General features: G+C 44.5%; 1 protein-coding gene across 1 annotated transcript in view; it reads left to right on the forward strand.

Moving 5' to 3' along the window:
- The first annotated feature begins 277 nt into the window (after positions 1–277).
- KDR (kinase insert domain receptor) overlaps positions 278–27,464 on the forward strand; it is an 88,624-nt gene continuing 61,437 nt past the window's right edge. The window contains exons 1-3 of the mRNA XM_070757140.1: positions 278–421; positions 16,311–16,401; positions 22,307–22,503. Coding sequence (XP_070613241.1) covers positions 349–421; positions 16,311–16,401; positions 22,307–22,503 — 361 coding nt within the window. The 5' untranslated portion in view covers positions 278–348. The remainder of the gene's footprint in view (positions 422–16,310; positions 16,402–22,306; positions 22,504–27,464) is intronic.

The following is a 27,464-nucleotide window of genomic DNA, read 5'->3' on the forward strand; positions in this document are numbered from 1 at the left end:
ACTCTTTTAATCTGTCAATCTCTGCGTCTGGAGAAGATCACGAACAAATGGCTGGAGCATCTGTTGGAAAAAAAAGGGCAGTGTCCCGTCCATCCCCCATCCCACTCCCACCCTCCCAGGACAGTCTGGAGAAGAGGACCGGGGGCGGGGCTTCCCGGCCAAGCTCCGCCCCCTTCCGAAACAAGAAGCGCACGGCGAAGCTCCGCTCGATCAAACGCCTCTCGCTGGAAAAGCAGGAGCGCTTCGCCCGGGCTTTGCGCCGCTGGGGATCCGAATCCTTGCGAGACCGATCCTCGGGGGATCCCGCCGCGAAAGGGCTGAAATCCGACTGGAGAGAGCCGAAACGCGATGGAGTGGGTGGCGGCAGCGGGGCTGTTGCTGGCGCTGTGCTTCGCTGCCGAGCCCTGCCTGGGGGATTCGGGTAAGGGGCGCCCGCGGGAACCCGGGGCGAGTGTTTCGGGGGGTGGAAGGTGCGGTGTCAAAGCACCGGGAGGGGTCGGTCCGTTCTGTCCCGCTGGAGCCAAGGATCGGGTTGTTCCGGCTTGGCGGGCTGGGAAGAGGCTCTCCAGGGGTGGACCCAGGGATCTATCGGATCGATCAGGTGGGTTGGTTTGGGATAGGGTTTCCATAGGTGGAGCAGGGGATCTAACCAATCGATCCGGCGGGTTTGGGTTGGAATAGGCTCTCCAAAGTTGGACCCAGGAATCAACCGGGTGAGTTGGGTTGGAATAGGTTCTCCAAAAGTTGGGCCCAGGAATCGGATCGATCCGGCCGGGTTGGGTTGGAATAGGCTTTCCATAGGTGGACCCAGGGATCGATACGATGGATGATGAGGTGGGTTGGCTTGGAATAGGCACTCCAAAGTTGGACACAGGAATCCGATAGATCCAGCTCTGATCGATAGGGTAGATTGGGTGGGAATAGGCTGCCCATAGATGGGCCCGGGGATCTATCGGATCGATCTGGACGGGTTGGATTGGAACGCGCTCTCCATATTTGGACCCAGGAATCCGATAGATCCGGCTCGGATCGATCGGGTGGGCTGGATTGGAGTAGCCTCTCTGTAGGTGGACTAGGGGATCTATCGGATCGACTGGGTGGATTGGGTTGGAATAGGTTCTCCAAAGTTGAACCCAGGAATCCGATCGATCCGGCTCGGATCGATCTGGTGGGTTGGGTTGGAGTAGCCTCTCCATACGTGGTCCCAGGGTGGGTTGGGTTGGAACAGCCTCTCCAAAGTTGGCCCCGGGAATCGAATCGATCCGGGCGAGTTGGTTTGGAATAGGTTCTCCACAGGTGGACCCGGGGATCTATCGGATCGATCGGGTGGGTTGGATTGAAATAGGCTCTCCACCAGCAGGATTCCGGGAATGCATAGCCCGACGTCCACCGGGAGAACGATTGGAGATCCTCACGCACTCTTGGTCCTTAAAAAAACCTTCTATGGTGATGCTGTTTTCATTATCACTCCGGTTTTACCTGCTCCAAGAGTTCACCTCTTGTGAGATTGCCGGCTGTATGAATTTGCTATCTAGCTAAATAAATGCCAGGCGAGTCCTCGGCTTACAACAACTCAGTTAGTGACGATTCCAAGTTATAGCGGCACTGGAAAGTATAAAATGGCTTCCGATTGCTTTTCATGCTTATGACCTTGGCAGTATTCATCCCCACCCCCCCACCCGTCATGCAATTAATGTTCAGATGCTTGTCCATTGACTCATTCTTATGACGTTGGCAGTCTTCCTAGGTCACGTTCTGACAAGCAAAGTCACAACAGGGAATCCGGATTCGCTTAACAACCCACGTCGATAACTTTGTATCTGCGCGACTCGCATAACAACTGTGGCGAGGCAGTTTGTAAGAGGGGACAAAAACTCCACTTAACATAGGCCTAAATTTATGTTAGATAAATTTGGGGCTCAATTGCTGGTCGTAAATTGGGGACTGCCTGCACTCTAAAGCAGTGTTTCCCAACCTTGGCAACTTGAAGATATTTGGACTTCAACTCCCAGAATTCCCCAGCCAGCATTTGCTGGCTGGGGAATTCTGGGAGTTGAAGTCCAAGTATCTTCAAGTTGCCAAGATTGGGAAACACTGCTCTAAAGGAACAGGTCCAGTAACCAGCTGGCCACCACTCTTGCAGATCTGGCGAGCACCAGGTTGGGGAAACTGGGGCAGCAAACCCCGCCCCCAACCACGGTATTCTATATCTTCCACTAGGACGGGATTAATGGGTGGGGAGATGAAATGATGTGAATTATGGATCCTGTTGTCGTGGGAGATTAAGATGTTGATGCTGGGAGAGTCGAGTTCAGATTAGCAAGGTATCGTGGGAACTCTTTGACTTTGGAAGAGTTTCTCCCCCCAGCCCCCAGCCAGTCTACTCCACAGGGTTGTTGTAGTGGGTACAAGAGTTGCTCCAAAGAAGAAGTTAGATATAAATCTATCCTGTTTTTCTCCAAAATAAAACCTGCCCTGATAATAAGGGCTTTTGAGTGCATGGCAATAAGGCCAAGCGCTTATTTCAAGGTTCAAGCAAATATATTTGGGAAATGATTATTTCATTTATTTATACTTATTGTAATATTTATTTATTGTAATACCCATTGTAACATTTATTTATTGTAATATTTATTTACTTATGTATTTTAATGTTTATTTATTTTAATATTTATGTTTTGGGGGAAACAACAGGTAGTAGATAAAATAAATTGAATAAACAATTATTGTGCTATTAGAAACAGAATTATTATTTTGTTTATATTTATTGCAATATTTATTTATTACTGTAATGTTTATTTATTTATTTTTGATATTTATTTTTAATATTTATTTATTTATTTACATATTGCAATATATATTTATTTACATATTGTAATATTTGCTTATTTATTTTAATATTTATTTATTTTGTGGGAAACAACAGGTAGTAGATAAAATAAATTGAGTAAACAATTGTGTTATTAGAAACAAAATTTATTATTTTATTTATTTATATTTATTATAATATTTATTTATTTTAATACTTTTATTTACTGTTGTAATATTTATTTATTTATTTATTTATTTATTTATTTATTTATTTATTTATTTATTTATTGCTTATTTATTTTAATATTTATGATTTTGGGGAAACAACAGGTAGTAGATAAAATAAATTGAGTAAACAATTGCTGTGTTATTAGAAACAGAAAAGGGGGGGGGGGTAGCCCTCAAAAGCACAAAGTAGCCTGAGATTCATGTCTTTGCTTGACAGATAATTAACATTTAAATCACTTTTCTTAACAGTATGTGTTAAGAATAACACTTATACTGGGGATAAAAGTGTTGTTAACTCTTTAGCATTTTCTTTCAATGTGTCTTGAGGGACTCAGTGGTCCATTGGTTGGATTTCCAGAACACCGTTTCATTTTAAAGATATATTCAACTTGATGACTGTCAGAGAAGTCAAATGAGCATTTATACCTGCGTTGTTGGTCAGCATTTATAATTGCTCAAGAAGACAAAGAGGTGTGTTTGCGGGTTGGTCAGCTTAGAGATCCACCCTGAACCTGTTGTATTGTGGACCACTTTTTGATCATCTCTTTGGAGTTGAAAAAAAGGCCTTTGGCTTCTCTGCTGTGAAAAAAAAATACAGCCCGGAATTTCTGTTGTTAAGTGAGACATTTCTTAAGTCCTGTTTTATGACCTTCCTTCCTGGCCACCACTGTTAAGTGAATCCCTGCCGAGGTTAAGTGACCCTAGGACTCAGCGACAGTCATAAATATGAACCGGTTTGCCGAGCATCTCAATTTAGATCACAAAGGTTGTAACTGTGACAAATGGCCATAGGTTGCCTTCTTTTATTGCTGTTGTAACTTTGAATGGTCACTAAATGAACCGTTGTAAGTGGAGGACTACCTGTACTAACATGTTGGCACCGTCCTGTTCTAGTGGGAGAAAATAGTCACAAGAGATTGTCTTCTCTTCGAATTCTGGCGTGTAACACGTACAATCATAGAATAATGAATGGATGGTTAATTTAATTGGATGAATGTGGATGATTGAAAATGGGGTTTTGGAATTTTTAGAATTTTTTAATGTTAGATTTCTTACACGCTTTGTATTTATTTCTGTTTTAAGCCACCCTGAGTCAGTTGAGAAAGGTGGCATAGAAATCCAGAAAGAAAGAAAGAAAGAAAGAAAGAAAGAAAGAAAGAAAGAAAGAAAGAAAGAAAGAAAGAAAATCAGGCTTTGTAGATATCAGAAATACCACAGGGAGGGAAGCACTGGGCAAGAGCCCTGTCAGGCTGACAAAGTTTTCTCTAAGTATGGCATTTCAAAGGTTTTTAACCTGACCTCTTTTCTGTAGAGTAGAGTAGAGCAGAGTAGAAGCATAGAACAGAACACCCTTGAAAATGTCCAAAGATACTTCACCAGAAGAGCCCTTCACTCCTCCACTCGAAACAGAATACCCTACGAGACTAGACTTTCAATCCTGGGCCTAGAAAGCTTAGAACTAAGATGCCTTAAACAAGATCTAAGTATTGCCCACAAGATCATATGCTGCAAAGTCCTGCCTGTCGGCTACTACTTCAGCTTCAAGCACAACACAAGAGCATGCAACAGATTTAAACTTAATATTAACCGCTCCAAACTTGACTGTAAAAAATATGACTTCAGTAACCGAGTTGTCGAAGCGTGGAACTCATTACCGGACTCCATAGTGTCATCCCCAAACCCCCAGCACTTTACCCTTAGATTATCTACAGTTGACCTATCCAGATTCCTAAGAGGTCTGTAAGGGGCGAGTACAAGTGCACTAGAGTGCCTTCCGTCCCCTGTCCTATTGCTCTCCTATATCTCCTATAGTACCTTTCTTCTATTCCTATATCTCTTCTTCTATTCTTTCATTGATATGTTCTATTCCTATATCTTCTTTTCTATTCTTTCATAGATATATTTTACTATGAGTATCTCTTCTATAACCTTCATTATGTATTTTACTATGTGTGTGTGTGTGTGTGTGTGTGTGTGTATGTATGTATGTATGTATGTATGTATATATATATACCCACTAAAACTCTCATTGTGTATTGGACAAAATAAATAAATAAAAATAAAGAAAGAAAGAAAGAAAGAAAGAACAGAATCGAATAGAATAGAATAGAATTCTTTATTGGCCAAGTGTGATTGCACACACAAGAAATTTGTCTTTGGTGCATATTCTCTCAGTGTACACAAAAGATAATTAATCAAGAATCATGGGGTACAACACTTAATGATTGTCATAGGGTACAAATAAGCAATTGATATATTTTTTTAAAAAACCATTTAATTGAGGAAAAGAATGAAAAGTTTCCTCACCTGCAGGAAACCAGACTAGCTAGTGCTGAAAACTCCCATGTTTCCTGAGCAATGTCCGCAGAGTCAGATGCATGTTTTACAGATAACATATTAATAGAGCTGGAAGGGACCTTGTAGGTCATCTAGTCCAACCCTCCGCTCTAGCAGACCCTATATAATTTCTGACAAATGGCAGTCCCGTTCTTTCTTGAAAGCCTCCAAGTGATGAAGTTACTACAACTACCGAAGGCAACTTCTGTTCCCACTGTCAGGAAATTTCTCATTATTTCAAGGTTGAATCAGTTTCAGTTTCTATGTGTTATTTCTTGTCTGGCCTTCAGATGCCTTGGAAAATAGATTGTCCCCCTCTTCTCTGTGGCAGCCCTTCAAATACCCTAATCCTAACCCAAACCCTAGATGTGAGTGACATCAAGTTGGCCTTTAAGCCAGTCACATGACCTTTAAACCATCCCTCTGGTCACATGATCGACAACCCACTTCCATCTAGTCACATGGTGGCAAGCCTTCGGAGAGGGGCGGCATACAAATCTAAGTAATAAAATAAATAAATAAATAAATAAATAAGCCACACCCACAAAATAAGCCATGTGGTAGTGTGGTAGTAAATTTTTTTGCAGCCCTTCTCTGTTCAGGCCAAATATATATATATGTATACATGTTTATTTTTACGTGAAAGGACCGCCCTTTGCTTGCAGCGTCACTGCGGTGTCCTTTCACGTAAAAATAACAATGTTTATTTTTACGTGAAGACCTCCCTTTGAAGGAGCTGGGGAATCCCTCCCACGAAGAGATTCTGGGGGCGGAGCCTTGACGTCACCGGCAGGTTGCTAAGGACACCAAGGTGATCATTCCTGGATTCCATGGAATCCAGGAAGTGATCACCTTGGTGTCCTTAGCAACCTGCCGGTATAGGTGATGTCAACGCTCCGCCCCCAGAATCTCTTGGTGGGATTCCCCGTTCGGGTTTGGTTTGGGTTCGGCCGAATTTTGCCTAAAGTTCCTCTGAACTTGCTGAACCCGAACACCATTGGGTTCCCCCATCACTATACACGAGTCCCATTAAGATCAAATCTTTACCATGGTCGTAAACCAGCATAGTGAACTCAATAATATATGCATAAGCTCATGTTTAGGAACGGCTGATAATTACTTATGATGGATTCTCAGTGGGATTTGGACTGATACATAAACATGTTGAGTTCATTGGGGCCCATTAGAGAACATGCGTGCCTTGGACTATAGACTTCCATAAGTAAAAGCCAAGAATATTCAGCACGGAATAGATTATTCTAAATTACTGTACATGTTTCAAATAGCTCAGAAATTCTAAACGAAAAAATATTTCTCTTGGGACATTTAATAATAAATAGTGGGATCTTTGCTTCACAAAGAACATTTGTGACAGGAATCCCTTTAGAGTGAATGGAAATGATGATTATGGTAATTCCAGAATTAAGCCCTTGCCTGAAAACAAAAACAAACCAAACTGAAACCTTTCATAACTCTTTTCAATTTAAGTAAAATGTTGGGAAGAAATAGTGCTTAGGAATCTCTTTGGCTCAGCAAGATAACTCTTCAAAATCTGATTGGAATGAAATGAAAATGGGTCATATGTGACCAATGGCCATAGGGGGAAAATATCCAGAACATTTCCCTCACACAAGAAATGAGTGTGTATCAAAGGGAAAGAGAAGCACTTATTTCATTGAATGTTCTAAGTACAGTAGTCCCTCGCTATACCGCGCTTCACCTACTGCGGCTTCACTTCATCACGGGTTTTCAAGAAATATTAATGAGAAAAATCATTCGTGGATCTTCGCTGGTTCGCGGGTTTCTGAGGAAGTCGATCGGCAGATTTAAACAGCCCGCAAAACTCGATCGGCAGGTTTTTTTTTTAAAAAAAATATCTAAAATTGTAAATACTGTATTTAAATACTGTATCTAAAATAAATACTGTGTGGGAAGGGTTTGTAAACACTTAAAACAATGAAAACTTACCAAACAATTACAATATAAATACTTAAATAAGTACTATCAGTCGATAAATTCCCCATCGCGGATTTCACCTATCGCGTCCGGGTCTGGAACGTAACACCAGCGATAGGTGAGGGACTACTGTAGGTGAAACTACTCAGCAATGAGCCAGGGTGGTGCAGCAGGTAGAGTGCTGCACTGCAGGCCACTGAAGCTGATTGTAGATCTGCAGGTCAGCAGTTCAAATCTCATCACCGGCTCAAGGTTGACTCAGCCTTCCATCCTTCCGAGGTGGGTCAAATGAGGACCTGGATTGTGAGGGCAATATGCTGGCTCTGTTAAAAAGTGCTATTGCTAACATGTTGTAAGCCGCCCTGAGTCTAAGGAGAAGGGCGGCATAAAAATCGAATGAATAAATAAATTCAAAAAAATAAAAATCTGTGGCTCTGGAGCTGCATGTGGCTCTTTCATCCCTCTGCTGCAGCTCTCTGTCACTGGTCCACAATTGATAGGGCTTTTGGTTAGGATCAGTGAAGGGCTCCCTGTCACCAGTGCTCCTAGTGTGCTCCCAGTGACTGGTGCAGGTGCGCGGTCATCCAGCGTGCACGTATGCAGGAAGTGAAATCTCATGTGAGAAGTCTCGTGCGTGAGATATTTTGCCAATTTTCAGTGATTTCTTTGCTTCCACACATGCGCGGAAGCAAAAAACCCACCGAAATCAGCAAAATCTCATGCATGTGTGCATCCTCGCATGAGATTTTTCTTCCTGTGCATGTGCAGAAGCTGAATATTGCATGGGGGCATGCATGCACATGTCAGGGGAGCAGAGATGTATGTGCATCTGGGACGGCACACTGGGCCATCCATGCTGCAGCCCACTACTGGTTAGAGGTAGAGGAAAAGATAGAGGAAAAAGGATGCTGTGCTAGGAGGAGACTCTATGGTTCGGGGAACAGGATTTCTGGTCAACAGAAGAAAAGAGACGCCGTGCTAGGAGGAGACTCTATGGTGGAGGAATCGACTTCTGCTCAGCTGAGGAAAAAGGACACTATAATAGGAGGAGACTCTATGGTTCGGGGAACAGGATTTCTGGTCAACAGAGGAAAAGGCCGCCATGCTAGGAAGAGACTATGATGGGGGACCTGATTTATGGTCGGCAGAGGAAAACAGATGCTGCCTTATGAGGAGACTATGATGAGGGAACTGGACTTCCGGTCGGTTCCAAAATTGAATGGGGGGAGTTCTGGTTAGGACCTTTGTGTCTCTTTGAGTGTTTAAGGTTGCCGACCCCTGAACTAGACATATTTCATGAAAACATGCCTCAAGATGAATTACATCATTGAGGAATGCAGGTTGAAAGTCCCAGTCAGAATTCAAGATTCCTTTGGAGGTATTGGTGATTTTATGGACTTGCCAACATGGCTTTCTTTAGAATGAATACGAAACTGGCTGGCCGTTGCTTTTTCCTGTTTTTTAAAAAATTGTTTAGTCAAGCCTTGGAATGTTTCAGTGGTCTCCCATTCTGTCCCAATTGGGTTTGACTCTCTCTATAGGTTTCTGAACAGATTTTTTTTGGCTTAGATGTTACGAGTCAAATGGACTCCAGTCACAATTGAGCATTCAGTCCTACAGAACGCTTATGCTCCATCTTGGCTCAGCCTTGTGATGTGCAAATTCTTCCCGTATCCGGGCAAGGCTGTTTTCGCACAACTTAAAATACCTTTGTAGAAGCAGATTTCATTGTGAGCTTCTTATAATTCTAGGCTCTTGAGTGACAAAAATAAAAAAAGTAAATATACTGCTCAAAAAATAAAAGGAACACTCAAATAACACATCCTAGATCTGAATGAATGAGATATTCTCATTGAATACTTTGTTCTGTACAAAGTTGAATGCACCCAACAGCATGTGAAATTGATTGTCAATCCTAAATTGACAGTTTGATTTCACAGAAGTTTGGTTTACTTGGAGTTATTTTGTGTTGTTGAAGTGTTCCCTTATTTTTTTGAGCAGTGTACAATAGGAGCAAATGGAACTAGGTTTAACTTCTCTTATTGTCATCTGCAACAGCAACGGTAGCCAAGAAAGTTTCATGAAACTGCTAACCAGTAGTGGGTTCTAAAACTCTTTTCTCCCAGTTAGCCCCCGAGGGATGCTTCTGAGCATACACAGAAGCATCCCGGGCAGGTGGGCGGACCCTCCCTCTGTCGCATTGCCGGTTCTTAGAACCGGTCCAAACTTGGAGCAACCCACCGCTGCTGCTAACGGACACATAACAACCCAGGCAGCAGCATCTGTTGCTGTCTTTGAGAGAGTAACTTGATAACAAAATGTAAAAATATCAGGTTGAAATTCCCCTTGTTCAGTTTGCTTGATTATGAAATGCCTTCAAGGTAAAGAAAACAATAGCTCCAAACGTGTTTATTTTGGAACACAATTGTCAGTGTTTATTTATTATTTTTATTTATTTATTTTATTTATTTTATTTATTTTATTTATTTTATTTATTTTATTTATTTTATTTATTTTATTTATTTTATTTATTTTATTTATTTTATTTATTTTTTCATTCATTCATTCATTCATTCATTCATTCATTCATTCATTTATTTATTGCAATTATAGGCTGCTCACTCCAAACAGACTCTGAGCGGCTAATGAGATGTGAGACAATTGTGTCTCTTTAAGTCTGAAAAGCAAAACTCGGTGGGTGGTTACAAATGGCAGGGGGATGCAGGTACAGATTTGCAGAGGTGGAAGATACCTTGTACATCATCCAGTCTAACTCCCCGCTCAAGCAGACCCTCCACCATTTCTGACAGATGGCAGTCCAGCCTCTTCTTAAAAACCTCCAGTGATGAAGCTCCCACAATTTCTGAAGGCAACTTCTGTTCCATTGGTTGATTGCTCCCACTGTCGGGAAAAATGTCTCCTTATTTCCAGGTTGAATTTCCCCTTGTTCAGTTTCCATCCATTGTTCCTTGTCTGGCCTCTAGGTGCCCTGGAAAATAGCTTGACTCCCACCTCTCTGTGGCAGTCCCTTAAATATTGGAAAGATGCTATTATATCTCCCCTGGTCCTTCTCTTCATTAGATTATCCATATCCAGTTCCTGTAACCAGTCATTGTATGTTTTAGTCTCCATTCCCCTAAACATCTTTGTTGCTCTTCTCTGCACTCTTTTTAGAGTCTCAATATCTTCTTTATAGTGTGATGACCAAAATAGGATGCAGTATTCTAGGTGTAGTCTTATTAAGGCTTTATTGATTGATATTAGTATCTCACATGATCTTGATTGTATCCCTGTGTTAAGATTGCCTCTGCACATATTTGGCACATATTTAATTGGTTGTCCACTAAGGCTCCAAGATCCCTCTCACTACGGTGTGATGGACAGGTGATGGATGGAGGAGTATGATGCCAGCCCCACCTTTTTTGCATGCGTGTTGGCATTACACAAATGAGGCAAATGCAGTGGGTCTTGCATTGTGATGCTCCCTATTCCTTTTTCACTAATCCCCATTACCCATTGGGAAATGCTGCTGAAGAGCATATTCTTTTAAAAAAAAATTGAATACACACACAAAAGACAAAAAAGAAACATATAACAATTGTTTAGTTATTTACAACCTCATTTGTTCTTCAGAAGTCATTATCGGATGTTCTGTCAAGCTCTCTGGTAGAATCCTCCCGAAAATTCACTGATACAAATTTCAGACACACACACGTTTGAAAATTCAAAACAATGTTCTTTATACCGAAAATTCAAATAAACTAAGCACTCTTTTTGTATAGCAAAGAGCACTCGTCTCCAAACAAACTGGTAATTTGTACAAGTCCCTTATCAGTTCTGAGATACTTAGCTTGCAGCTGTGAGGCAATTCACAGTCCTTCTTCTTTCACAAAGTGAAACACACTTTGCTCTGGTTTAGTTTCAAAGCGGGGGAAAATCAGCACACAAAGGTCGAACTCAGCAAGGCAGTCACGAAACACAACGCTCAGATAATCCTCCACAATGGCCAAACCCACAGGTTGCTATTTATAGCAGCCTCACTAATTACCACAGCCCCACCCAACCACAGGTGGCCTCATTTTCTTTGATAATAATCTCTCAGTTGTTGCTGCCTATGCATCGCTCTCCACATGCATAGCTGTATCATTAACTCTTGTTCCGAATCCAAGGAGGAGCTAGATAATTGATCTCCTTCTGAGCAGTCTGCCACACTCTCCTCCTTCCTGTCACTCATGTCTTCTTGGTCAGAGGAGCCTTCATCAGCAGATTCCACCGGGAGCAAAACAGGCCTGTGGCATGTGGATGTCTCCCCCACATCCACAGTCCTTGGGGCAAGAGCTGGGCCAGAGCTAACCACAACAATCGGAGATATTGGAGAAATTGTCATCTAAATTTCATACATATTTTTACTTTGTTGTTATTATAATAGAATTATTTAATTGGCCAAGTGTGATTGGACACACAATGAATTTGTCTTGGTGCATATGCTCTCAGTGTACATAAAACAAAATATAGATTTGTCAAGAATCATGTGGTACAACACTTAATGATTGTCACAGGGCTTAAATAAAGAATGAAGAAACAATCAATATTAATAAAAATGTTAAGGATACAAGCAACAAGTTACAGTCATACAGTCCTAAGTGGGAGGAAAAGGTGATAGGAATGATGAGAAAATTACTCTTTCTTATGCTATACATACAGTTACTACATCTTTTCATTACTTTGCATCAGGGGTCCCCAAACTTTTTACACAGGGGGCCAGTTCACTGTCCCTCAGACTGTTGGAGGGCCGGACTATAAAAAAAACTATGAACAAATCCCTATGCACACTGTACATACCTTATTTTAACATTAAAAAACAAAATGGGAATGTACTATTTAGAGGGGGGGAAGAAGTCTGAAATTCATACATGTTTATGTTTTGTTTTTAATTTTCTTTTGTTAACATCTGATTGGCTAAACAAGGTTTTCTTGGTTTATAGAAAAATGTATAAAATATTTATAGAAAAATATATAAAGAAGGAAGCACTTTGGCATAATGATTAATAAGTTGGAAATATAATTGGTGTTGTACTTTTTGAAGGAACATTAAGGAGGGAATTTAATTAAAAGAAAAGTATGTACCTGGATGACAACATTAGAAAAAAAACTTTTGCAACTTTTTTGATGATTGATATTAGTTACTGACAAAATACCGCATTTTATTCAGGGAAAATTAGATGGTACATTGTATTGGTTGAATGTATGTTGAGAAAAATTTAAAAAAATTTACACCCCCGCCCAAAAAAAGTCCTTCCTTCCTCCGCCCCCTCCATTCATTTCATTCTTCCTTCCTTCTTTGTTCCCTCCATTTCTTCTTCCTTCCTTCCTCCTTTCCTTCCTTCCTTTTCCTGCCATTTCTCCTTCTTTCCCTCCCTCCCTCCTTCCCACTTCTCTCTTCCCTCTCCCTTTTCCCCCTTCTTTCTCATTTGTTTTTTTCCCTCTCCCTCGTTCTTTCCCTCCATCATTTTCTCATTTTTCTCTCTCACATTCCCTCCCCCCTCACTTGTTTTCTCTCCTTCTCTCTCTTGCTTTCTTTCTCTCTCTCCTTTTCTTCTCTCTTCCTTCCTCTCTTCTTTCTTTTTCTCCCCTGCAACACGCCGGGTGCAGTCGGCTGCAAGCAGAAGCTCCCAAGATGGTGGCACCGACGTCGGGTTGCAGTACATTGCTGGCGCTGGCCTGCTGGCTGGCCCAGGACGGAGGTGCCAGCCCCATGCCCAGCGCAGCGCCAGCAATGTACGGCGTCCTGCAACACATCAAGCAGCCGCCGCCGGTGCCTTGCAGCCAACCGCCCCACCGCCGCCTTACGACTACTGCTGTGCCCTCCCGCTTGACCCACGCTGCACCACCTTCATGGCTTGCCCTGCTAACCCGCGCCCACCAGAGCTCCCGGTGCAGCCGAAGCGCGGGGCGGAGTAGGCAGCGGCGGCGGCTGCTTCAGGCCCGCCCCCGAGCTGAGCTTCCTTCGAGGCAAAACTGCAAAGCTCACCTGCCGCCTCGAAGGAAGCCGAAGGAAGCTCAACTCAATGAGGACCGGCTGTTGGTCCCTTGAAGCTGCCGCTGCCCACTGCAGAGATCCCTTCGCCCGAACGGAGGCGGCGGGCTCAAGGGACCAAGAGCCGGTCTTTCTCGGCGCTGAATTGTTGCAGCCTCTGAGTCCGCCTCCGGGTGAAGGGATCTCCTCGGGGAGAAAGGAAGGAAGCCAAAGGAAGCTCAGCTGAAGGAGGGCCGGCTGTTGGTCCCTTGAAGCTGCCACCGCCACCAACGCCCACTGCGGAGATCCCTTCGCCCAAACGTAGGCGGCGGCGGGTTCAAGGGACCAACAGCTGGTCCTCGTTGAGCTGAGCTTCCTTTGGCTTCCTTCCTTTCTCCCCGAGGAGATCCCTTCGCCCGGAGGCGGACTCAGAGGCTGCAACAATTCAGCGCCGAGAAAGACCGGCTCTTGGTCCCTTGAGCCTGCCATCGCCGCCTCCGTTTGGGCGAAGGGATCTCTGCAGTGGGCAGCGGCACCTTCAAGGGACCAACAGCCGGTCCTGGTTGAGCTGAGCTTCCTTTGGCTTCCTTCGAGGCGGCAGGTGAGCTTTGCAGCTTTGCCTCGAAGGAAGCCAAAGGAAGCTCAGCTCGGGGGCGGGCCTGAAGCAGCCGCCGCCGCCTACTCCACCCCGCGCTTCGGCCGCGCCGGGGCCAAGTAAGCCGGGCTAGGCCCGTCGCCCCCGGCTCCAAGCGCGGGGCCTGGGCAGCGGGCAAGCATCGGGAGGGCCTCCTCGTCGCCTGGCCGGGACGGTGTGGCCGTTAACAAGTTAGTGCGCGGGGGTCCTGATAAATTGTTTACTGTCCCCTCCAGACGCTCTTGCAGGGCTTCCAGGCTCCCTGCGGGGCAGCGAAGAAGCAAAAAAGCAGCACTCTCCCGCTCTCTCTCTCCCTCTCTTTCTTGCTTTATTTTTCTCTCTCACTCCCTTTCTATGTCTCCCTCTTTCTCTCTCTCTCTCTCTCTCCCTCTCCGCAGCAGACCCCCCCAACACCAAAAGTGCCCAAATGCGTGCAAACTTCACCGATGCAAAAAAAAAGCAGGAGGGACCAAGACCGTCTGCAGTGTCTGGAGAGGAGGCGGAAAGCCAGGGGGCGGGGAGGAAAGCAATTGGCCAATATCTTTCTCGCCTTTAGGGAGAGGAACTGTTGCTGCTCTGCCATAGGGTGCTTTCCTCCCCGCCCCCTGGCTTTCCTCTTCCTTGCCGCCGCCAGACGCTCAGCAGCAGAGTGGAGGGGAGATTCGGGAACATAGTATATTATATGGTAAAATCTTGCACGCTGCTGCGGGCTGGGTAAATAGCCTCAGCGGGCCGCATCCGGCCCGCGGGCTGTAGTTTGGGGACCGCTGCTTTGCATTGTCTCTATAACTTAAGCTTCTTTACAATTTCTCTCTTCTAGCCAATTCTAGAATTTGTCCCATGTTTTATAATACTCTGAGTCCTCCTTCCCTTTTAACCTCCTTGTTACCTCACCCCGAGTCTTCGTACAGGGGCGGCATACAAATCTAATAAATTATTATTAATAATTATTATTATTGTTAACATAACGTACATAAGTGCACTGGTGTGCCTTTCGTCCCCTGTCCAATTGTCTTTCCTTTCTCTCACTTATCATATATATATTTTCTTTCTTTCATATATCCTCTCCTCTAAGTTCACTTTACCCTTATATATATTACTACATGTCTATTTTTCTTCCTATGTATTTGTGTATTGGACAAATGAATAAATAAAATAAATAAATAAATATCCATCTCTGCACAATCTGGGATTTAAAAAAAAATATCATCACTTCTTTAGGGATTTCATCATTTTTCCACTGCTGTGCAAGGACCATTCTCACAGCGGTCAGAATATGAATAATTAAATATTGGGTCTCTTTTTTATAATTCTTGGTGAAAATTCCTAATAGGAATAACTCTGGGTTTTTTTTTCAATTTTATTTTCAATTATTTCTTTTAACCATTTTGCTATCATATTCCAGTACTTTTACCTTAGAACACATCTATTCCTTTTTCTTAAGTTAAATAGGAAAGCCAAAGACAAGACAAAGAAAAACCACACCAAACACTGTAAAAGGAGAAACAACAACAACTAAAACTCAAAAGCACATCTATGCATCTCAAAGTTGCCTAGCAAACGTTTCAATGAAAAGAAGAATAAATGTTTCGGTCCGTACTGATCCAATTGTTTCCTGTTTTTTTTTTTTTGCAAAGTGCTTTCATTGCAGAGTGGCAGCTTTCATTTCAATAGCACGACCTTAGACGGACACATTATTTGGAAACATATTTAATGAATTTGACCAGGGAGCAAATTATGGTTTTCTGTTTAAACGACAGGGACATTTAAGTCACGCCTGAGAAAAATGAGATCATTATTAAAACCAAGTTCACCGTATTTCAATGCGCATATCCTTTAGCTGGACCTTGAAGTTAGAAGTGCAACTAAACAGGAACTCCACCCCAGGCATATGAATTGGAGAGTTGAGTTGCTAGCTCCTGAGCATCTGCTCATTCTTCCTGTTATGATAGCACTCATGAATTTCAGTCTGATGTTTCATGGCTCACAAGTTAACCCCTTCAATGGACAAATCGGCATTTTTTTCCCTTGAATGCTATTAGTTAGCATGCACAGTATATGTCATATATGTACATGTACATGTATATGTATAGAATAGAATAGAGCAGAATAGAGTAGAATAGAATAGAATGGAATGGAATGGAGTGGAACAGAACAGAACACAAAAGAAGACAACAGAACAGAATAGAATTTTTCTTAACCAATGTGATTGGACACACAAGGAATTTTTCTTTGTTGCACATGCTCTCAGTGTACATAAAAGAAAAGATAAACTCTCCAAGAATCATAAGATATAATATATTATACATTTATATTTGTATTTTACAGGTTCATCTAGTTCTTCAGATCCACCATCTCTTAGTATCCAAAACCATATGATTACAATAACTGCAAATGATACGCTACAGATTACTTGCAGGTAAGGAAAGATGGTGACTATTTTTGGTATTTAATGTATTGTCCTGATTTCTTCCCATTATACCTGTCTGTCTTGAAGGTATGAGCACACACACACAAAATAGTCAAGGGTGGGCTGCTGCCCGGACAGGGGGGCGGAACGCGGTGGGGTAGCAAAAATGGAGCTCTACCCCAGAGCACCCAATTTGCACTGAAAGATGTTGAAAGAAAATGCAGGGCATCCTGCATAAGCCAGTGTGGTAGTAAAAATTTTGGTAGCCCTTCACTGAAAATAGTTATATAACAATAAAGAATACAAATAAATAACTTTATAGTACATTTTCTGCAAAAAATGTACAATTTGGATAAAGAAATTAGGCTAAGGATTTGATAACTGTTATTTACTGACATTCTAGAGGGTTCATCCAATTCTACCTCCCTTTAGCATCCGAAGGTTATGGTTTGATCAGAGCGACAGCTTGTTGCCAATCTAGAACACATGGTCCCTTATTTGCCAGCCTCGTTCCCAACTTGCCCTCCAATTAGGGACCGATCAATAGCTTGTGTGTGGCTATTATTGAATATTTCCAAGCTGGCATCATATAAGTTTAGATTTGTGTGTTTACCATCTCTCGTTCGAGGGCTAGCTTTCTTCCTGCTGTGTCTATAAAGGGAGGAGTCACGGTTTTTATTTTTGGGATATTGTTTAGCACATCCTTTTTACGTGGGCTTCCTGTGTGTAAATAGGGCAAACATCGGCAGCAGCATCCAAGGATCCTAACGGTGCCTTCTACTTTTTAAATAAAAAGCAATGAGCTCCTGTGAGGGGAAGGCCAAAGAATCTATGAATATATGTTATTTTTATTCAGTTTTTTAATAGTGTTTTTAATATTAATATTAATATTAATATTGTTTTTAATTGCTATTTTTATACTGCTATCAATTTAATTGTTTTTAACATAATTGGGGTTTTATATAATGAGTGACTGGGGTATATATACTTATGGGTATGAATGGAATGACTGGTATGACTGGGTGGGTGGGGGTGGGGGGGGTTATGGTATGGATGAGTTGATTGATAGTAGTGTGAATGATAGATTTGGCCCACCTGACGCTCGGGAGACAGGAGAGGGAGGGGCACCGATCTCTGGGGTGGCAGAGGGTCGGAATATTCCAGTGTTGCTGGGGAGAGGCAGATATGGCGGGGGCCGCAGAACTAGCCGTTCCAGGGGAACGAGGGACCGTTGCTTAATAACGGTCCCTTGTTTTGGCTCTGTGAGCCCAATCTTGGGCACTGGTGATGAGTGTAACTCTGGCCCTGGGCTCAGGTTGCTGCTGCTTAATGCCAGGTCGGTGGTAAATAAAGCTCTCCTCATCCGGGATCTGATCCTGGATGAGGAGGCCGACCTGGCTTGTATTACTGAAACCTGGCTGGGCCCAGAGGGAGGTGTTCCTCTCTCTGAAATTTGCCCAGCCGGGTTTCAGATACGGCATCAACCTCGACCTCAGGGAAGGGGGGGAGGAGTGGCTATTATAGCCAGGGAGAGCCTTTGCCTGCGTGGACTCATTGCTCCGGAAATTGCGGGTTGCGAGTCTCTCTTGATGAAGTTGGACTTAGGGGTTCAGGTGGGCTTATTTCTCACGTACCTGCCTCCAAGCTGCGTGTCAAAAGCCCTGCCTGTGCTACTCGAGGAGGTAGCCGGGTTGGCGGTGGAGTTCCCCAGACTTATTGTCTTGGGGGACTTCAATCTGCCGTCACTCGGCGAAACCTCTGGGTTGGCACAGGAGTTCATGGCCACCATGACAGCCATGGACCTGACTCAAGTAGTTCGGGGTCCGACTCATGAGGGGGGGCACGCACCTGACATGGTATTCCTTTCCGAGCAATTGAGTAATGGCCTGAGACTAAGGGGCTTAGAAGCAGTGCCTTTGTCATGGTCAGACCATTTTCTACTACGGCTTGACTTCCTGGCTCCAATCCTTCCCCGCAGGGAGGCGGAACCAATGAAGATGTTCCGCCCCAGACGCCTGATGGACCCAGAGGGCTTTCAGACGGCGCTTGGGGTTATTCCAGAGGCACTCATCCACAATTCGGCGGAGTCTCTTGCGGAGGCCTGGAATACGGCTGCTGCGGAGGCTCTCGACCAGATTGCGCCTTTGCGACCTCTCCGTGGCGCTAGACCCCGTAGAGCCCCATGGTTCAACGAGGAGCTCCGGGAGTTGAAACGCCAAAAGAGACGTCTAGAGAAGCGATGGAGGAAGAGTAGGTCTGAATCCGACCGAACACTTGTAAGAGCTTTTATTAAGACTTACAAAGTGGCGCTCAAGGCGGCAAGATGCGCGTACCATGCCGCCTTGATTGCATCAGCGGAATCCCGCCCGGCCGCTCTGTTTAGGGTGACCCGCTCCCTTCTTAATCAGGGGGGAGTTGGGGAGCCCTTGCAGAGTAGTGCCGAGGATTTTAACACGTTTTTCGCTGATAAAGTCGCTCGGATTCGGGCCGACCTCGACTCCAATTGTACAACAGAGTCGACTGACAACGAGTCAGTCGAGGTGACTGGGGCACGTACTTGTCCACCTGTCTGGGAAGAGTTTGATCTGGTGACACCTGATGAAGTGGACAAGGCCATTGGAGCTGTGAGTTCCGCCACCTGTTTACTGGACCCGTGTCCCTCCTGGTTGGTTTCGGCCAGCAGGGAGGTGACACGGAGCTGGGCCCAGGAGATTACCAACGCTTCCTTGGGGAGGGGAGTTTTTCCATCACTCTATAAAGAAGCGCTTGTGCGCCCCCTCCTCAAGAAGCCCTCCCTGGACCCAGCTGTCCTTAATAACTATCGTCCAGTCTCCAACCTTCCCTTTATGGGGAAGGTTGTTGAGAAGGTGGTGGCACTCCAGCTCCAACGGTCCTTGGAAGAAGCCGATTATCTAGGTCCCCGGCAGTCGGGTTTCAGGCCCGGTTACAGCACGGAAACCGCTTTGGTCGCGTTGATGGATGATCTCTGGCGGGCCCGGGACAGGGGTTTATCCTCTGTCCTGGTGCTCCTTGACCTCTCAGCGGCTTTCGATACCATCGACCATGGTATCCTTCTGCACCGGCTGGAGGGGCTGGGGGTGGGAGGCACTGTTCTGCAGTGGTTCTCCTCCTACCTCTCTGGCCGGTCGCAGTCGGTGTTAGTGGGGGGTCAGAGGTCGACTCCTAGGTCTCTCCCTTGTGGGGTGCCTCAGGGGTCGGTCCTCTCCCCCCTGCTATTTAACATCTACATGAAACCGCTGGGCGAGATCATCCAAGGACATGGGGTGAGGTATCATCAATATGCGGATGATACCCAGCTTTACATCTCCACCCCATGCCCAGTCAACGAAGCGGTGGAAGTGATGTGCCGGTGCCTGGAGGCTGTCGGGGCCTGGATGGGTGTCAACAGACTCAAGCTCAACCCGGATAAGACGGAGTGGCTGTGGGTTTTGCCTCCCAAGGACAACCCCATCTGTCCATCCATTACCCTGGGGGGGGGAATTATTGACCCCCTCAGAGAGGGTCCGCAACTTGGGCGTCCTCCTCGATCCACAGCTCACATTAGAACAACATCTCTCAGCTGTGGCGAGGGGGGCGTTTGCCCAGGTTCGCCTGGTGCACCAGTTGCGGCCCTATCTGGACCGGGACTCATTGCTCACAGTCACTCATGCCCTCATCACCTCGAGGTTCGACTACTGTAATGCTCTCTACATGGGGCTACCTTTGAAAAGTGTTCGGAAACTTCAGATCGTGCAGAATGCAGCTGCGAGAGCAGTCATGGGCTTACCTAGGTATGCCCATATTTCATCATCACTCCGCAGTCTGCATTGGTTGCCGATCAGTTTCCGGTCACAATTCAAAGTGTTGGTCATGACCTTTAAAGCCCTTCATGGCATTGGACCAGAATATCTCCGAGACCGCCTCCTGCCGCACGAATCCCAGCGACCGATTAGGTCCCACAGAGTGGGCCTTCTCCGGGTCCCGTCAACTAAACAATGTCGGTTGGCGGGCCCCAGGGGAAGAGCCTTCTCTGTGGCGGCACCGGCCCTCTGGAACCAACTCCCCCCGGAGATTAGGACTGCCCCTACTCTTCCTGCCTTCCGTAAACTCCTTAAAACCCACCTTTGCCGTCAGGCATGGGGGAACTGAAACATCTCCCCCTGGGCATGTTTAATTTATGCATGGTATGTCTGTGTGTGTGTCTGTTAGCATATGGGGCTTTTTTTAAATTTTTAAATATTTTTTAAATTATGATTTGTTTTTACATGTTGTGAGCCGCCCCGAGTCTTCGGAGAGGGGCGGCATACAAATCTAAGTAATAAATAAATAAATAAATAAATAAATCTCATTGGTAGACCTTCCTCCCTTAGTGAAGAGAATAATCAACTGGTGGATGATCTGAACGTGTTCTACTGTAGGTTTGAGACAGGCGGGGATTGCCGCTGCTACTATTGCACTGCGTGCACAGTGCCTGGTGTCTTGCGGGTGTTCACATGTTGTCCCAGCGAGATTTGGCTTCTGCACATGCACAGGAAGACAAATCTTGCATGAGGATGCTCATGTGCATGAGATTTTGCTGATTTTTGGTGATTTATTTGCTTGTGCGCATGCTCCATTTTTGCTACCACTCTATAGAGTGGCCCATACTGGCTGCAATCCATTACTGCCCATGAGCGCATCTCTAAAAATCCCTCTGTTAAAGTACAGTGGTACCTCTACTTAAGAAGGCCTCTACTTAAGACATTTTCTAGATAAGAACCGGGTGTTCAAGATTGTTTTGCCTCTACTTAAGAACCATTTTCTACTTAAGGACCTAAGCTGGGAAAAATTTACCAGGAAATTTGAGAGTGGCATGAAGGCCCGTCCAGTTTCCTGCCATTCCCCATTTAATCCCGGCCATCTTGGCTTCCAGAGAAGCCTTTCGCTGGCACTTAAGGAGGCTTTGGCAGTCCAGAGCGATCAAAGCATTTTCCTTTCTCTGGGCGCTTGAACAGGGAATAAACCTCTGCCAGCGCCCAGAGAAAAGAAATGCTCCCTTCACTCTGGGCAGCCGAGGAGTCACCACAGTGAAGGAAAGGCGACGGCTACAAAGCGAGCAAGCGAGAAGAGAGGGGAGCCCTTCAGCATGGGAAGGAAGAGGCAGCAGGTAGCAGCAGCAGCAGCCAGTGTATGGGAGGCAGTGTATGGGAGGCAGCCTCGTGCCGGGTATATTGGAGACACATGCTCCTCCTCGCTGCCTCAGAGTCCCTCTTTTTTTTTTTAAAGCCTTAAAGTTTTGGAATTTTTTGATTTCTCTCACCTCACCTTCTTCCTTTTGCAGCAACTGTCCTCTCCTCTTCTTCCTCCTCCTCCTACCCAAATTCCAAGCATTTATTTCTTTCCTAATGGGTTTGCACATATTATTTGCTTTTACATTGATTCCTATGGGAAAGTTTGCTTCTACTTAAGAACGTTTCTATTTAAGAACCTGGTCACGGAGCAAATTAAGTTCTTAAAGAGAGGTACCACTGTACTGAGGGAATGAAACACTGTATTTAAAGCAACGGCCTTCTGATGGCTTTAACAATGTTGATGCAGACCAGGGGTAGGTTCCAGTTTGTTTTGCTGCTAGTGTGCTGAGGGACATGTTTCATGCGCACACGTACACATGCACAGTACCTTAAAAAAAGCTTCTGCGCATGTGCTGAAGCAAAAAACAAGATGGCGCTGCCTACGGTGCCACTGAAAGAACTGGTTTGGGGGTGTGAAAGACCTGTGTCACTGCCAGTTCTAGTGACCCACAGCGCCAACTTACTACTGGTTCTATAGAACTGGTCTGAACCGGTAGGAACCCATCTTTGATACAGTTAAAGGAGAATGCCTTAATGCTCAAATATTCTTAAGTAGCTTATGGATTTCACATTTTACTCCCCAGTGGTGAAAGGGCTTTGGATTGGCTTTTGCCCAACAACCAAACCAGCATCGAAAACCGAGTCATGCTGACTGAGTGTGCCAGCGACACCTATTGTAAGATGCTCACCCTGACGGAAGCAATAGGCAATGACACTGGATCCTACAAGTGTTTTTACCAAGACAGCTACACCTCATCAAGTGTTTATGTTTACGTACAAGGTAGGTGCATATTGGGATAATGCAGGGGGGGGGGTTCTGTTCAATGGGGAAAGGGCTTATTATTTAACAGGGGTGGGATTGAAAAAAATTAACAACTGGTTCTTTGCCTGGTTGCTGGGTGGGCATGGCCATGGGGTGTGTGGCCTACTCAGCCTCCTGCACCACGGTGGGGTTGGTGGTGGACATTTTCACTCTGGAGGCTTTCCTTAAACTTCTGGGAGGGCAAAAGCAGGCCTGTTTCCAGACTTCTGGTACTTCTGGTAGGTCTGGTTTTTGCCCTCACCAGGAGGCTTTTCTCGAGCCTCCAGCAGGATGAAAATGGCTTCCCCCAGACTCCGGAGACTCTCTGGAGGTGGAAACAGGCCCATTTCTGGACTTCTGGTACTTCCAGTAGGCCCATTTTTTGCCTGTCCAGGCTCCGGAGGCTTTCACTGATGGGTTTTCCTAAACCAATTGATCTAATTGGCTTTAGGAACTCCACACATTGGTGGGTTTCACAATCACCTTTACTAGCACACTCACATTTATTATTATTATTATTATTATTATTATTATTATTATTATTATTATTATTTTATTAGATTTGTATGCCGCCCCTCTCCCTAGACTCCGTAGACTCGGGATGCCATGAAATAGAGTGTTCTTTTATTAACTTATTTGCAGTGAAGGGCCACACTTACCTAGCCCTACCAGATCAGTCCCGGAGGCTGGCGGGCGCATGCACCCCTCTCACAAGAATCTGTGAGTTTGCTGGCCAATCAAGCGAAGTAATTACATGGTCATTGAACCAGTTTTGGGTGCTTTTGGCAGTGTGGGCAGGTGGAAAGTCCTGCTGGAAAATTAAGTCAGCATCCCTGTAAAGTTCATCCCTGTAAAGCCACTCCGAATCTTTGGAGAGGGGCGGCATACAAATCTAATAAATAATGATGATGATGATGATGATGATGATGATGATAATAATAATAATAATAATAATAATAATAATAATAATAATCAGAAGGAAGCATGAAGTGCTCCAAAACCTCCTTGTACACTGCTGCGTTGACCCTGGACTTAATGAAGAAGAGTGGACCAACATCAGCAGATGACATGGTTCCTTAAATCAACACTCCCCAGTGGTGAAAGGGCTTTGGATTGGCTTTTGCCCAACAACCAAACCAGCATCGAAAACCGAGTCGTGCTGACTGAGTGTGCCAGCGACACCTATTGTAAGATGCTCACCCTGACGGAAGCAATAGGCAATGATACTGGGTCCTACAAGTGTTTTCCCCTCTCCGGAGACTCGGATCTTTTGTTTGAGCAGGGGGTTTGACTAGAAGACCTCCAAGGTCCCTTCCAACTCTGATGACATTCTATGTTCTATTTGTCTTGAATCCTCATCCAGATTGAATGGATTCCACTAACATGAGAGAAAGCAAAAATAACCTGATGCATTTGTGAGTTTGCTGGCCAATCAAGCAAAGTAATTGCATGGTCATTGAACCAGTTTTTGGTGCTTTTGGCAGTATAGGCAGGTAGCAAATCCTGCTGGAAAATTAAGTCAGCATCCCTGTAAAGTTCATCCCTGTAAAGCCGCTCCAAATCTTCGGAGAGGGGCGGCATACAAATCTAATAAATGATTATGATGATGATGATGATAATAATAATAATAATAATAATAATAATAATAATAATCAGAAGGAAGCATGAAGTGCTCCAAAACCTCCTTGTACACTGCTGCGTTGACCCTGGACTTAATGAAGAAGAGTGGACCAACACCAGCAGATGACATGGTTCCTTAAATCAACACAGATTGTGGAAATTTTTGCATCTCATTTGGAAACCAAGGACCCAGAGCATGGAGGAAGGATGGAGAAGAACACACAGCAAGATGCTTGAAGCCCAGTGTAAAGTTATGTCTAGTCTAATGAAAAGAAGGATCAGAGGTGGTATGATAGCAGTATTCGAATATTTGAGAGGCTACCACAAATGAGGGAGGATTGTCAACCTATTTTCCAAAGCACCAGAAGGCAAGAGAAGAAACAATGGATGGAAATTAACCAAGGAGAGAAGCAACCTAGAGCTAAGGAGATATTTCCAATAGTGAGAACAATTAACCAGTGGAATGTTTTGTCTTCAGAAGTTGTGAGTGTCCATTACTGGACGCATTTAAGAAGCCTTAGACAGCCACTTGTCTGGAATGGCATAGATTTAGAATCTTTTGTTTGAGCAGGGGGTTTGACTAGAAGACCTCCAAGGTCCCTTCCAACTCTGATGACATTCTATGTTCTATTTGTCTTGAATCCTCATCCAGATTGAATGGATTCCACTAATATGAGAGAAAGCAAAAATAACCTGATGCATTTTTTTCCAGCGGTTTTCTTTATCCTGTTCAAAACTTTAAAAGGCCCAAATGTTGCAATTATTCCCAAACAGGAAGTTTTGACAGCTTTTTTTCCTGCTTTGGAATATATATTTTTTTAAATGAAGCAATTGGGAGGAGCACACATTGTTCCAAATGAAGTGGAATTATGGATTATTCCTGGCAGTTCTACTTTCAGTTTCCCCTTTCCTAATTATCATGAAGATAATCGGACTTTAAGATAGTGAATGAAAAGGCCCATGGATTATTATTATTATTTTTTAGATTTTAATGGTACCATTGGTTAAAAAAAAGAAATTACTTAAAAATTATTCATCAAGAAAAATATCCAACAAAAACAACTTGTAAAACTAGCAACCTACGTCACAAATCATAACATCAAATTGAAACGACAAACTGTAAACATCGATTGACACGAACTTTAAATTACAAAGAAAACAAACCCTTAAACCACTGATACATATTGACACTAACAATTACATCAAAAACATATGGATAAAACTTTAGGGAAAGCTACACCACCTATGTGCTTAAACCACAGGCCGCAAAGCATGAAAGCCCCAGCTCTAATGCTGGCCTTCTCTTCTTACTACTCCTCTTTTGCTCCAATTTCCTATCCCCCTTCCCCTTATATCTCTTTCCCTTCTTCCCCAACCCCCTACCTTTCTTCTTTTCTCCCTCCCCACCTACGTGTACTATATAAGTAAATTATAAATGTTAGAATGTACACTATATATATCCCCTTTGCTTTTCTGTACCCTATTTTTAATGTATATATTCAATAAAAATATTTTTTTTTAAAAAAAAGAAAGAAAGAAAAGGCCCATGGATTATTATTATTATTTTTTAGATTTTAAGAAAAGAGAAACTTTGCTCCAGTTGTTTTTATTTTTTGCAATACTCAGCATGGACAGGGATATAGAATAGTCATAGCTCTACAGAATACGATGGTAAAGAAACGTGTATAATGGCTGGCCTTCGGTATGTAGTCAATTACCAGGCCATTTGTAATAATAATAATAATAATAATAATAATAATAATAATAATAATAATAATAACAACAACAACAACAACAACAACAACAACAACAAAAACAAAAACAACAAACAAAAACAAAAACAACGCGTTGGAAGGGACCTTGGAGGTCTTCTAGTTCAGTGTTTCCCAACCTTTTTTGAGCCGCGGCACATTACTGTATTCGTATTTTCAAAATCCTGGGGAAAACTGAAAGGGGGGGGGGGGGCTAAAGAAAAGTTTGGACAAAAAACCCCTCTCTCTTCCTCCCTTTCGCTCTATTTCTCCCTCTTTCTTTTCCTTCCTTCCCTTCATTCTCTCTCTCCATCCCTCTTTCTTTCTTTCTTCCTCTCTTTTTTGCTCTCTTTCTCTCTCCCTCCTTCCCTTCCTCTATGTCTTTCTCTCTCCCTTGCTCTCTCTCTCTGTCTCTCTTGCTATCTCTTTCTTGCTTTTTTCTTGCTTTTTTCTCTCTCTTTTGCTCTCTCTCTCTCTTTCACTGTCTTGCTATATGTCTCTTTCTTTCTCTTTGCCTCTCTTGCTATCTCTCTTTCTCTCTCTGTCTCTCTTGCTATGTCTCTCTTTCTTTCTCTCTCTCTCTCTGTGCCTCTCTTGCTAAGTCTCTCTTTTTCTCTTGCTATGTCTCTCTTTCTTTTTCTCTCTCTCTGCCTCTCTTGCTATGTCTCTCTTTCTCTCTCTCTTTCTCTATCTCTCTTTCTCTGCCTCTCTTGCTGTCTCTCTTTCTTGCTCTGTCTCTCTTTCTCTGCCTCTCTTGCTATGTCTCTCTTTCTGCCTCTTATATGTCTCTCTTTCTCTCTCTCTCTCAGCTGACTGCAAGCGGGAGCCCTGACGGCGGCAGCTGGACGTGGTGCTGGACACCGTATATGCCAGGCACGCAGCGCCAGCATGTACGACGTCCAGCAGCACGTCCAACCGCCACCGTCAGGGCTCCCACTTGCAGTCAGCTGAGAGCGAGCGAGCGGGCGATCCCTCTCGCCGCCGCCATCTCCCCCGACTGCCTGCGGCCGCTGCGGCCACCGCCCCACCGCTCCCATCGGACACTTGCCGTCGACGCCAGAGGAGCTCCAGCTGGGCCGGGCGCTGCCGGTACTTCCGTCCTGGGGCTCCCGCTCGCAGCTGTCCCCCGCCTCCTGCTCGATGCCGCGGTTTTCGGCGCTCTCCTGCTGGGCCCCAAAGAAAGAAGGCGGGAAAAAGGTGCAAAGAATGGAGCTCTCCTTCTTCCTGCCTTCCTTCTTTGGGGCCCAGCAGGAGAGAGCCGAAAACCGCGGCATCGAGCAGGAGGCAGGGGACAGCTGCGAGCGGGAGCCCCAGGACGGAAGTACCGGCAGCGCCCCGCCCAGCTGAAGCTTGGCGGCACACCTGGCCATGTCTCGCGGCACACCAGTGTGCCGCGGCACACCGGTTGGGAAACGCTGTTCTAGTTCAATCCCCCAAATCCTGCACAACTTCAGACAAATGGTTATCCAACATCTTCTTAAAACCTTTCAGTGTTTAGCTTTCACAACTTCTGGAGGCAATCTGTTCCACTTATTAATTGTTGTAACTGTCAGGAAAATTCTCCTTAGT

This window comes from Erythrolamprus reginae, chromosome 7 (assembly GCF_031021105.1).
Source record: "Erythrolamprus reginae isolate rEryReg1 chromosome 7, rEryReg1.hap1, whole genome shotgun sequence".
NCBI classification, from domain to species: Eukaryota; Metazoa; Chordata; class Lepidosauria; order Squamata; family Dipsadidae; genus Erythrolamprus; species Erythrolamprus reginae.